General features: G+C 44.7%; 1 protein-coding gene across 1 annotated transcript in view; it reads right to left on the bottom strand.

Annotated features, from left to right (window-relative positions):
• Positions 1-1,448: 1,448 nt before the first annotated feature.
• Positions 1,449-13,080, bottom strand: part of LOC141091695 (uncharacterized) — a 151,289-nt gene continuing 139,657 nt past the window's right edge. Inside the window, 7 exon segments of the mRNA XM_073577388.1 lie at positions 1,449-3,844; positions 6,514-6,625; positions 6,756-6,844; positions 7,306-7,372; positions 7,463-7,560; positions 10,494-10,617; positions 10,691-10,861. Of these exon segments, the coding sequence (XP_073433489.1) occupies positions 2,331-3,844; positions 6,514-6,625; positions 6,756-6,844; positions 7,306-7,372; positions 7,463-7,560; positions 10,494-10,617; positions 10,691-10,861 (2,175 nt within the window). The 3' untranslated portion in view covers positions 1,449-2,330.

The following is a 13,080-nucleotide window of genomic DNA, read 5'->3' as shown; positions in this document are numbered from 1 at the left end:
GAAAATAAAAAAATCATTTTTTTCCACAAAAATGATATTTTTGCCCCCAATTTTTTATTTTCCTAAGGGTAACAGGAGAAATTGGACCCCAAAAATTGTTTTGCAATTTGTCCTGAGTAGGCTGATACCCTACATGTGGGGGTAAAACACTGTTTGGGCGCATAGCAGAGCTTGGAAGGGAAGGAGCACCATTTGACTTTTTCAACTCAGAATTGGCTGGAATTGAGATCAGACGCCATGTTGCATTTGGAGAGCCCCTGATGTGCCCAAACAGTGGAAACCCCCAATTATAACTCCAACCCTAACCCCAACACACCCCTAACCCTAATCTGAGCCCTAACCCTAAGGCTGTGTGCACACGCTGCGGATTTTGCTGCGGTTCCGCAGCGGTTTTGGCTGCTGTGGACCCCAGTACCATGATTCCCTATGGGAATCAAAAACCGCAGTGCAGACGGTGCGGAATTTTCCGCGTGGATTATCTGCGGTTTTCAATCCGCAGAAAGAATTGACATGTCAATTCTTTCTGCGGATTCTCCTGCGGTTTGCCATCTCCTCTATTGAGGAGATGAAAAACCGCAGGACAAAACCGCAGAGCAATCCGCAGGTAAAACCGCAGGTCTTTTGACCTGCGGATTTTACAAAATCTGCGCGGGTGAATCCGCACCTAATCCGCAGCGTGTGCACACAGCCTTACCCTAACGGGAAAATGGAGATAAATACTTTTTTTTTAGTTTTATTATTTTTCCCTAACTAAGGGGGTGATAACGGGGGGTTTTACTTACTATTTATGGCGGTTTTTATGTTTGGCGGCTGTCAGACGCTAAAAGACGCTTTTTATTGTAAAATAGTTTTTGCATCACCACATATTGAGAGCTATAATTTTTCCGTATTTTGACCCACTGAGTCATGTGAGGTCTTATTTTTTGCGGGACGAGTTGACGTTTTTATTGGTACCATTTTCGGGCACGTGACATTTTTTGATCGCTTTTTATTCCTATTTTTGGGACGCAGAATGAATAAAAACCAGCGTTTCATGAATTTCTTTTGGGGGGTGCGTTTACACCGTTCCGCGTGCGGTAAAATTGATAAAGCGGTTTTATTCTTCGGGTCAGTACGGTTACAGCGATACCTCATTTAGGTCGTTTTTTTATGTTTTTGTCGGTTTTATGCAATGAAAACTATTTTATATAAAAAATAATTATTTTTGCATCGCTTTATTCTGTGAGCTATAACTTTTTTATTTTTTCGCTGATGATGCTGTATTGTGGCTCGTTTTTTGCGGGACAAGATGACGTTTTCAGCGGTACCATGGATATTTATATGCGTCTTTTTGATCGCGCGTTATTACACTTTTTGTTTGGCGGTATGATAATAAATCATTATTTTTTGCTTCGTTTTTTATTTTTATTTTTTAAGGGGTTCGCTTAAAGGGTTAACTAATGGGACAGTTTTATAGGGCTGGTCATTACGGACGCGGCGATACCTTATATGTGTACTTTTATTGTTTTTTTTTTTATTATTTCCAAAAAATGGATTAATTGGGGGAATATTTTTTTTTTTTTCTAATTTATTTGGCGATTTTTTTACATTTATTTTTACATTTTTTTTTAATTTTTTTTTTACTTTATTACATAGTCCCAGGTGGGACATCACTGTCCTGTGACAGATCGCTGATCTGTCACATCACAGATCACTGTGACAGATCAGCAATCTGTCACAGGCATTGAAGCAGACTTCCTCTTGCCTGCGCTTTGCAGGCACTGAGGAAGCCAGCTTCCTCAGGTCCCCGAAGGCCCCCGTCGCCATCTTGGATTCGGGGGCCTGGAGGATAGGAGCCCCCCGCAGCAGCGCTGCACTTTGCACTGCCGTGGGGGGCTCAGGGAAGCACGGAGGGAGCCCCCTCCCTTCCGATGCTTCCCTTTAACTCCCGGTACACCGCGATCATGTTTGATCGCGGTGTGCAAGGGGTTAACGTGTCGGGGGCGGTCCGTGACCGCCCCTGACACATAGTGCCGGGTGTCAGCTGTGATAATCAGCTGACACCCGGCCGCGATCAGCGGCGCTCACCACGTGGGCGCCGCTGATCGCGGTAGACGTACTATCCCGTCCACGGTCATACGGGCCCGGGTACCGTGGACGGGATAGTACGTCGGATGTCAGGAAGGGGTTAAAAAAATATATATAATTGTAATTAACTTTTTCCTGTTTGTGAACATGATGTATTAAATGCATTTCGCTCCAATTGCACTGCCCACTTTTCAAACACCAATACGGTTTCTCCTCTATGTGAATTCTCTAGTTTCAAAATAAGATCTTCCACCTACAAAATATCAAAATGGCTTCTCTTGTGTGTGACTGCTCTCATGTTTAATTTGACTACATTTATCTGTAAAACATTTCCCACATACAGAACACGAGTATGGCTTCTCTTCTGTGTGACTTCTCTCATGTGTAACACACCTGGATTTAGCTATAAAACATTTCCCACAAATGGAACATGAATACGACTTCTCTCCTGCATGAGTTCTTTTATGTTTTACAAGAGTTGTTCTATCTTTAAAGCACTTGTCACATATTGAACATGGAAATGGCCTCTCCCCTGTGTGAATTCTCTCATGTGTTACAAGACATGATTTATTTGTAAAACACCTCCCACATACTGAACACGAATATGGTTTCTCTCCTGTGTGACCTCGCATATGTTTAACCTGACTTGATTTATCTGTAAAACACCTCCCACATTCTGAACACGAATATGGCTTCTCTCCTGTGTGAATTCTTTTATGCTTAACGAGGCTTGATTTATTTGAAAAGCATTTCCCACATACTGAACAGGAATGCGGCTTCTCTCCTGTGTGAATTAACCAATGTTTAACAAGACTTGATTTAACCGAAAAGCATTTCCCACATTCTGAACAGGAATACGGCTTCTCTCCTGTGTGTATTCGCTCATGTTTAATAAGTTCTGCTTTTTTTGTAAAATATTTCCCACATTCTGGACATGGAAATAGATTCTGTCCTGTGTGAATTCTCTCATGAACAACAAGACCTGATTTATCTTGAAAGCATTTCCCACATAGTGAACATGAATACGGCTTTTCTCCTGTGTGAGTTCTCTCATGTCTAACAAGATTTGCTTTTTTTGTAAAACATTTTGAACAGAGTGAACAAGAAAAGGGCTTCACCACTGTGTCACTTTTTCCACTTAATTCACACAAACGAGGTGCCGTATTCATTCTCTCATGGGCATCAAGATTTGATTTATTTGTAAAGGATTTCCCACATTCTGAACATGAATATGGCTTCTCTCCTGTGTGAATTCTCTCATGTTGAGTGAGGCTTGATTTCTTGGTAAAACATTTCCCACATTCTGAACAGGAGAATGGCCTCTCCCCCGTGTGCCTTCTCTCATGCTGAATAAGTGCTGATTTATAGTCAAAACACTTTCCACATTCTGAACAGGAGTATGGCTTCTTTCCTGTCTGACTTAATATATGTTGATAAAGCCCTGGTTTATTAGTAAAGCATTTTTCACATTCTGAAAAGAAGTTCTGCTTCTCCCCGGTGTTGATACCTCGGTGTGTACGAAGATCTGAGCTTTTTGTAAGTGGTTTTCCAAATTCTCCAAATTGAAATGAGTTACCGACTTCCTGATCTGTACTTGTCATAAGAAGCTTTGATTGGTCACAAGTCGAAACCTCAAGATAAGGTAGACTATAAGAGAGATCCGTACTGTGAAGTCCTGGTTGCACAGTGAGGGCGATAAAGTTTGCTTCGGAGGAGTGAAGAACGATATCTTCAACTTTACAATTTAGTGATAATATGACGTTTTTACTGGAATTATCTGAAACAATTAAAGACAGAATTTTTTTTAACCACAATTTAAATACATAAAACATTCCCAAATACCTGCAGATTTTATACGATTTGGCTTTAAGTCATTACATTTGTGATAACTTTCTCTTGCAGATTTTGTAATTATTTTTCTCAATCACATGCATTTTTTTTTAAGCCAAAACCAGAAATATATCCAGCAGGAAGAAGTATGAGCCAATCTTTAGGTTTCCAATTCCTTTTGAATACACATCTGACCAGGAGCAAATTCACAAGGAATAGCAAATACAATCAGATTGTATAAGAAATTACGTGTGTAATCCTAGTCTTAGGGCATGTTCTCACACAGGTGCTTCTCACAAAATTAAAATATCAAAGAGTTAATTTAAATTCTTCAATACAGAAAGTGAAACAATCCAAGCTGCTGGAGGTCTGGTGTGTGGTCTCCACCATCAGTGATGGTTTGGGGAGCCATGTCATCTGCTGGTGTAGGTCCACTGTGTGTTATCAAGACCAAAGTCAGCGCAGCCGTCTACCAGGACATGTTAGAGCTCTTCATGCTTCCCTCTGCCCACAAGCTTTATGGAGATGGAAATGTCATTCTCCAGCAGGACTTGGCCCCTGTCCACACGGCCAAAAGAACCTATACCTGGTGTAAAGACAACAGTATCACTGGGCTTGATTGGCAGCAAGCTCGCCTGACCTTAACCCCATAGAGAATCTATGGAGTATTGTCAGGAGGAAGATGAGAGACACCAGACCCAACAATGCAGACGAGCTGAAGGCTGCTATCAAAGCAACCTGGGCTTCCATAACCCCTCAGCAGTGCCACAGGCTGATCGCCTCCATGCCACACCGCATCGATGCAGTAATTGATGCAAAAGGAGCCCCGACCAAGTACTGAGGGCATTTACTGATCAGACATTTCAGATTTTACAATCATTTTTCAAGCTGGTGTTATAAAGTATTCTCTGTTACTGAGATAATGACTTTTGGGTTCTCATTGGCTGTAAGTCATAATCATCAATATTACCAGAAATAAACCTGTGACATAGATCACTCTGTGTGTAATAGAATAGAGGAGAGGCACTGTCTGTATTGGAGAACTGAAATAAATTCACTTTTTGATGATATTCTCATTTTGTGAGACGCTCCTGTATAGATGATTTTTAAATCGATTTTTCCACTGGAAAAATCCACACAATGCTTATACGTTATAAATATAATATTTAGCGTGTTTTTTGTGAATGGAGTGTTTTTTTTCTGCTTAAATTGTTTCATCGCTTTGCATACATGTTGTGACGTGCCAACTAAATGGGCACAACCGCGCTCAATGTCTAGTCAGAATGTGGCTGTAATTTTGCAAATCGCATACTTACCGTCCCAACACCAAAGAATCCTCAAACGGACATTGTGTATGATGTGAGGTTTCACAAGCCTGCAGTGACAGAGTAACTGCAGACTTGTAGCGTGGGCAGCACGGTGGCTCAGTGGTTAGCACTGTAGTATGTATTGGGCAGCACAGTGGCTCAGTGGTTAGCAGTGTAGTATGTATTGGGCAGCAAGGTGGCTCAGTGGTTAGCACTGTAGTATGTATTGGACAGCAAGGTGGCTCAGTGGTTAGCACTGTAGTATGTATTGGACAGCAAGATGGCTCAGTGGTTAGCAGTGTAGTATGTATTGGGCAGCATGGAGGCTCAGTGGTTAGCACTGTAGTATGTATTGGGCAGCAGAGAGGCTCAGTGGTTAGCACTATAGTATGTATTGGGCAGCAGAGAGGCTCAGTGGTTAGCACTGTAGTATGTATTGGGTAGCATGGAGGCTCAGTGGTTAGCACTGTAGTATGTATTGGGCAGCAAGATGGCTCAGTGGTTAGCAGTGTAGTATGTATTGGGCAGCACGGTGGCTCAGAGGTTAGCAGTGTAGTATGTATTGGGCAGCACGGTGGCTCAGTGGTTAGCACTGTAGTATGTATTGGGCAGCAAGGTGGCTCAGTGGTTAGCACTGTAGTATGTATTGGACAGCAAGATGGCTCAGTGGTTAGCAGTGCAGTATGTATTGGGCAGCAGAGAGGCTCAGTGGTTAGCACTGTAGTATGTATTGGACAGCAAGATGGCTCAGTGGTTAGCACTGTAGTATATATTGGGCAGCATGGAGGCTCAGTGATTAGCACTGTAGTATGTATTGGGCAGCATGGAGGCTCAGTGGTTAGCACTGTAGTATGTATTGGGCAGCATGGAGGCTCAGTGGTTAGCACTGTAGTATGTATTGGGCAGCATGGAAGCTCAGTGGTTAGCACTGTAGTATGTATTGGGCAGCATGGAGGCTCAGTGGTTAGCACTGTAGTATGTAATAAGCAGCACAGCTGCTCACTAGTTAGCACTGTATTGGGGCTCAGTGGTTAGCACTGGTACTCTGCAGCGCTGGAGTAATGGGTTCAAATCCCACCAAGAACAACATCTGCAAGGAGTTTGTATGTTCTCCTTGTGTTTGTGTGGATTTCCTCGCACACTCCAAATACATACTGATAGGGAATCTAGATTAGACCATTAGGGACAGTGATGATGTCTGTACAGCGCTGCGGTACAGGATTGCGCTATATCAGCAAATCATAATAATAATACAGGCAAACAACCAGTGTAAGCAAGCGGAGAACTCCTGTTCTTCATTCTTACATACCTGAAGCAAAATCTATGGGAATTTCCTCTCCGACATCACCAATACTCGGTGGATCGCTCCTCATCATCGTCTCTTCTTGTTCTGCTTTAACCTCCATAGTCCGATCTTCCCCCTGACGTGACATATGCAAATTGAAGGGACAAGCCAAAGGGTTAATGTAATAAATCACCGCAATCTATAAGTGCAGGGGAAAATGTCTGCACCTCCCTCTATAGATCTGTACTGAGCACAGCGCCATCTACCTGATAATTCTCCGGGACGTTGTGATTTCCCTCTGGGTGGTCCGGGGAGTACAGAGGACGGGGACATCTCTCTGGTGGGATTCTTTCATCTGTAGGAGACACAGAACCGATAGTTTGCATGTGACGATCAGTTGATGAGCGTTGTATCTAGAGGACGCTCTTTTACAACCAGTGACCCTTCCTTGTTCCCCATTCAGATGTCTGTTTTTTCGTAGTGTGCCATGCGTGACCTTCACAGATAGCACTTGTACCTATTATAGTGGTTGGGGTCATTCACTTGTCTGTGATTTTTCACGGTCCTGGTAGTCAGTACAAAATTGTGGAGACAGGTCTGAGTTTCATCCGAATGTCAGATCAAAATCAGCAATGCAAGTCTATAGGTCTACGGTATGGAGGAGGAGGAGAAAAAGAAAAAAAAAAAAAAAAAAAATCGGATAGCACTTGTCCGATTTTCACCAAGAAGGTGGCTAAACTTTTTTTCCTCACACACGAGAACCTCGGACCAAACTTGGACAATTTTCTCATATGTGAAAAAAAAATTAGGTCTTACACAGCTGATCGTCCTCCATCTCTTCTTCATCTACAACCTCAACCTTAATGTTCATCAGATCTTCATCCTAAACAGAAGAAAAAAAAAACAGTAGAATGACCTTGGGTTCCATCTCTTTATGGTCGTAGGTCGGTGATGAGACTTCGGCATCATCTACCTGATGATGATCCGGGACGTGATGATCCAACTCTGGACGGTCCGGGGTACACTGAGGACGAGGACATCTCTCTGGTGGGCTTCTCCTCCTGGATCCATCTGTGGGAGACACAATCGGTGAATGTTACGGTAAAGTGGACAAACAGGGAGAGTAAGAAACTGATATAATTACACTTGACGATAATGGTTTTTCCTTGAGCCCATGACAAAATCACAAAGACTCGCCTCCTCGTAACGAGACTCTTAGACCCACCTGCTCCATCCTCGTCAGCTTACACTAATCTACCGAAGAACATGTGAACCCCAGACGTTATCTGAGGCCGCTCACCTCAGGGGCAGCTTCTGGCAGAGGGTACAACAGCTTTTAGTGATATGATGGTGGACAAAAATCCAAAACCAAGCAGCCAATATCCTTATTTCCATATGACGACACTAAAATGAGACCCGGCCTCACTGTAGGGTTAGGAGTAGACCCAGACTTGCCGCCATCAAAGTAGCTTTATGACAGACATCAACCTTAAGACCAGGAAGCAGGACCAGGTGGCCAAGATTAGAGGAAAGATTTCACTCTGATGTCTCTCACTTGCTGCTATATTGCGCTATGATGGAACGGTTACATTTTGAAAAGTCGGATAAAGTTGGGGTCATGAAGGGCGGTTTTGGGTCAAAAATTGCTGGGCGTATACATTTCTCTCAGCCACCATGAGGTTTACAAAATCCTCAGAGAAAAAGACTTTGAAAAAGTAGATTTCTGTGAGGCCGGGTGGTGTCAAATTGGATTCCTGATTGGCCCACAAAATCAGGAATCTGAGGCTCATAATCTTCGGGGGGTGAAGTGCACACAGGGTCACTAAAGGCCCCGCTACATTTAGCGATGCACCAGCGATCCCGACCACGATATGACCCGGTCAGGATCGCTGGTGCATCGCTAAGTGGTCGCTAGTGAGCTGCCACACAGGCAGATCTCACAGTGATGCAGCAGTGGTCGGCGGTCGTTACTCACCTGTCAGACACGGCGATGATGACGTCTTCCGCCAACGTCCATGGAGTCGCTCGTCGGCGCCAGCAGGAAGCCGACGACGAGAAATGGACCAGGCCGATCTCGCGCGGTCAGCGATAGCCAGCGGGGGAGCCGGTCGGAGGTGAGTATCACATGTGGTGATATCGCTAGCAATATCGCTGCTGCGTCACAAAATCGGTGACGCACTAGTGATATCGCTATGTGTAAAGGACCCTTATCGGTGGGCTCTGGCTCATATCCTGTCCGGGGGCATCTGTTCATTATCACCGGAGGAAAAAGAGGAGGATGAAAAACAAATGAAGGTGAGATCGTCTCCCTCACGATCAGCGTCACTATCATGCCTCCTCCGCTGAGTACAGGGTTTGGGAAGAGTGGGACGCTTTATTTTTCATGTGGGTGGTGTGTGTGTCACTTTTTGACGTGTGCTTCTGTAGCATAACCAAATTTTGTGTGTGATTGATGTAATCTTTCTTTTATTAAATGTAGAAGAAAAGAAAAAAAACGAATAGAATAAAAGAATCTAGAAATAAAGATAAATTAGAAAGGAGAAAATTAAAAATTTGGTAGAAAAAAAACCCCTTACTAAAAAGGACGACAGTAAAAACAATCACTGAGCTGTAGGACGCACGCACGGAGGTGGTGAAAAAGAAAAAAAATGCCGAAAGTCGACAGATCACGTACTGATCAGCACTCGGCGGGAGAAGGGGGATAAAGAAGCGAAGGATTGGGGTGTATTAGAAAAAAAAAGCAGGGACAGGATCTGATCAGGAGGGTCTTCAGACCTTCTGCTCTTCAGTCAGCAGCAGAAGTGGTGGCACAGGCTAAAATAGTCTGTGGCACCAAAGGCGCAGCAGATGGACAGCAGAATGAAACAGTGACCGATCTGCACATAACTCCAAGAAGAAGGCGGTCACTGAGCGGTCAGATTACGTCATCGTCCAGCAATCAGTGCCGGCGCTGCTGACGATGCGGTCTCCTAGCTCCAGACTATGATCGGTGCAGATACAGCACGGATCATACCTGGACCTCAGAAATAAACAGCCAATCACAGCAATCAGAGTTTCGGGAGGGCGGCGGCAACTCTTGATGCCCTGTTGTCAGATGCAGCAGCACCTTGACCCATCATAATGTCTGGAGACACGGTGACCGGAGGTTCCTATGATGTAACTTTTCCAACGAATAACCCTGATTAAAGGGAACCTGTCACGTGAATCAAGCTGCCCAGACCACGAGAGGCAGGAATCAGCGGTCGTCTTCACACTGCAGAGAGGTAGGTTCATCTCTGAAGCCCTGAGTATACACAGTATGGAAAGCCGGCTGAGGACGATACTGATAGATGTACAGGAGCGCTGCCACCTCCTCCGGACTCTACCAGCAGGTGATTGACAGGTCTCTCCCTACATACACACATGGGAGAGACCGGTCACTAGAGCCGTGCAGGCAGCCGCGGGCAGCACCGGAGGAGTCCCCTCTCTACTGTTGGTCCCAGCTGGCTCGGACTGCAGACGTACAGCCGTGTCTGTTCAGAGAGCAGGAAGAGTAGAACTCTAGCGCCACCTATAGGAAGTAGCAATCCTGCAAGTCCATATCGACCCTTCAACGAGCCTTGTCATGTGACTTAGGGTAACATGCAATCTCGCCAAACAACGTGGTCTGAGCGGCAGGAATTGACAGGTTCCCCTTAAAGGCTCCAGCGTACATCACTCCAGCCATACAGTGACACACGCGGCCGATAACATCACAAGAGTAACACAAACCACACCGGATATTATATTTGTGGGATGTCTCTGCAGTATACAGCATTGTCTACGGAGCCAGCCGGATGGATGAGAATGGCTGTCCGGTGAATGGAGCCCTGTAAAATGTTTACTAGGGGCCTGAATAGGGTGTTCCCACATTACATAGGATGACGCACATCTGTCATGCCCAGGACTGTATTACACATTCATAACACAAGCGCCCGTCTGTGCCCACGACAGCGGCAACGAGGCTCATACACATCTCCTCTCACCTGGAGATGTGCGGGGCCGGTCGCCCTCCATCATGACGTCCTCGTACAGATCCTTGTGTCCTTCTAGATACTCCCACTCCTCCATGGAGAAATAGACGGTGACGTCCTGACACCTTACAGGAACCTGACAGACACAATGATAGCGTCATTACCCAGAATCCTCCAGTGCCGGCCCTGTATAATGTCCCAGCAGTCACCTCTCCAGTCAGCAGCCCAATCATCTTGTTGGTAAGTTCTAGGATCTTCTTCTTGCTCCTGTCATGTATCAGGTAGTTTGGGGGAGGATCTGTGATGAGGCTCCGCCCTCCTGACTCACGGCAGCTGGGAGTCACACAGTCACCTGTCGTCTTCTTTACCAGTGTGTAATCCTGTGTGACCAAGAGAGAGCGTCAAAGTTTCAGTGCTCGTACAGTAAAGAATCGCTGCCTACATTAGTGCAGAAACCTCTGACATGGAGGTTGGCTCCTTGTAATAGTCACAGATTAACAAAGATGTCACAACTATTGGGTGACCCCTCGTCTCCGAGCCTTGCTCCCGCATCCCACGCTCTCGGTCCCTGCCTCGCCCTCTCTTCCTCGTGTCGACATCACAGCGTTACCTCTGGTGCAGTGATCACGATGATACAAACGACCAGAATGGTGCCGGATCTTCACCTCGTTTGCTGTTCCAGACTTTTACCTTTCCTACAAGGCCCCGGAGCCTTTTCACAGGACACCGGCTCGTTCCTATCACTTCCTCTTATGGATTTTACCTTTCCGCTGTCTAGGATGATAAATAACCCAATAATGGTACGGACGGACGTTTACCTCTCCGGTCAGCAGGCAGAGGATTTCCAAGGTGAAGCCTAATATTTTCCTGGTGAGGTTCCTCAGGTCCTTGTCCATCCTCGGTGGCTCAGGACTCTGATGTGCGGCGCGTTCTCCAGGATATCACAGGACACATGGGACGCGTTACATTCACTACAACGCATCAAATGTAAACACAAAAATGTAAAAAGTAACTTATTCCTGTGTATCCATTAACAAATAGCGCCTACAACCATGTTACACAGATATCTGAAAAACAATATGATCATTTATGGAATACATGATTTTAGACATACAATTAAAAGTAATGAAAAAAGATGAAGCCGTGGGCGAAACGCGCGTCAGGCAGGTGCAACAGCAGTGGGTGAAATGTGCACTGGGTGTTCGGTGGGAGAGTTACTCTTTTCTATGTGATCTATTGTCCTTCTCTTCGAGCAGCGTTTTCCTCGTGTATATAGTGCCAGACCATTCCTCGTCTCACCTTACTAACCTTCCTTAAATACGTGAATGACTTTGAGTTTTTGGCTTGTGTAGCTGGCAGCAGGAGTATTTGATTTTCTGGCATAACTTATTGTAAATGTATATGCCCAGCTCCTCACCCCCAAGGGAGTACTTACTATGGGAATTAATACATGATTGGTTTCTTACTCTGAAAAAACTGAATTTTGATCTGTTTTACTAATGTCCATGTATACCCCCCATTGTCTCACCCACCATTTTCTTTTGTGTCTGTTTTTTTGTAATTTTAATGTTGATTTAATAAAGTATATTTTACAATATGGTTTAAAACCAGTCCTGGCATTTTTTTTTCTTTCTTTCTGCTATACATTCAGTAATCCTATACAGGACAACACTTACCACCGGAGGTAACATTACAGTTTTTTGATATCAAGATATTAAATGGTCCAACAGACGGTCATAGTCGAGCTGTGAAGTTGTGACATAGCTTCACACAAATATCCCTCATAAAATAGCATTACTATCGATAACCTCCTGTACAGATACAGCCAATATACGTTGGATTTACAGGGTTTTATAAAAACTGTTACATTTACTTCTGGCACACAATTATTTCATGTTTAATTCTTCCTACAGAGGAGCGGCGTGGAGATGGGCGACAAATGTTCTCCATCCGTTGCCAACTTGGTTGCGGCACAGTGGAAGGAGCGGCTTATTTTTAATGTTAATAACTCATTAATTGGTATGGCAGATACATCGACGACCTGCTCTTCATCTGGAGCACACATGTATTTGCCGTACTGCCTCTTCTATCATATCTGAACAAGAATGAACGTAATCTAAAGTTCACCAGCAAATGTCATCAGCACACCATCACATTTCTGTATGTGGAACCTCCAGGCTCTCATCATTCACCCATTACTGGTAACGCTATTAGCAAGTCAACATCTGGACCCACCATCCTGCAAGAGCTTTCATCCCCCCACAACAGGTGAGCTCACGAGAGCAACACAAAAATGTAGGAATGATCCCAACAGGAATCCACTCTGAGGCTAGGTGCACACGGTGCGGATTCTGCTGTGGAATTTTCCACGCAGATTTTGCTAAATCTGCAGGTAAAATGACCTGCGTTTTACTGCAGTTTTTGTGTGGATTTCCCCTGCAGTTTTCTATAATGGAGCAGGTGGAAAACTGCAGCAAAACCGCACAAAAGAAGCGACATGCTTCTTCATTTAGGCTGAGTTCACACGTGGCGTTTTTTTCGCGTTTCCGCGGCGGTTTTAACCGCGCGATTTTGCCGCGAAAAATAAGCATCCCATGCA

Source organism: Dendrobates tinctorius, unplaced genomic scaffold, assembly GCF_039654945.1.
Source record: "Dendrobates tinctorius isolate UK_male_01 unplaced genomic scaffold, ASM3965494v1 ptg000055l, whole genome shotgun sequence".
Classification (NCBI taxonomy): Eukaryota; Metazoa; Chordata; class Amphibia; order Anura; family Dendrobatidae; genus Dendrobates; species Dendrobates tinctorius.
Note: the sequence above shows the minus strand (reverse complement) of the source record. Positions and strands in the feature narration are given on the sequence as shown.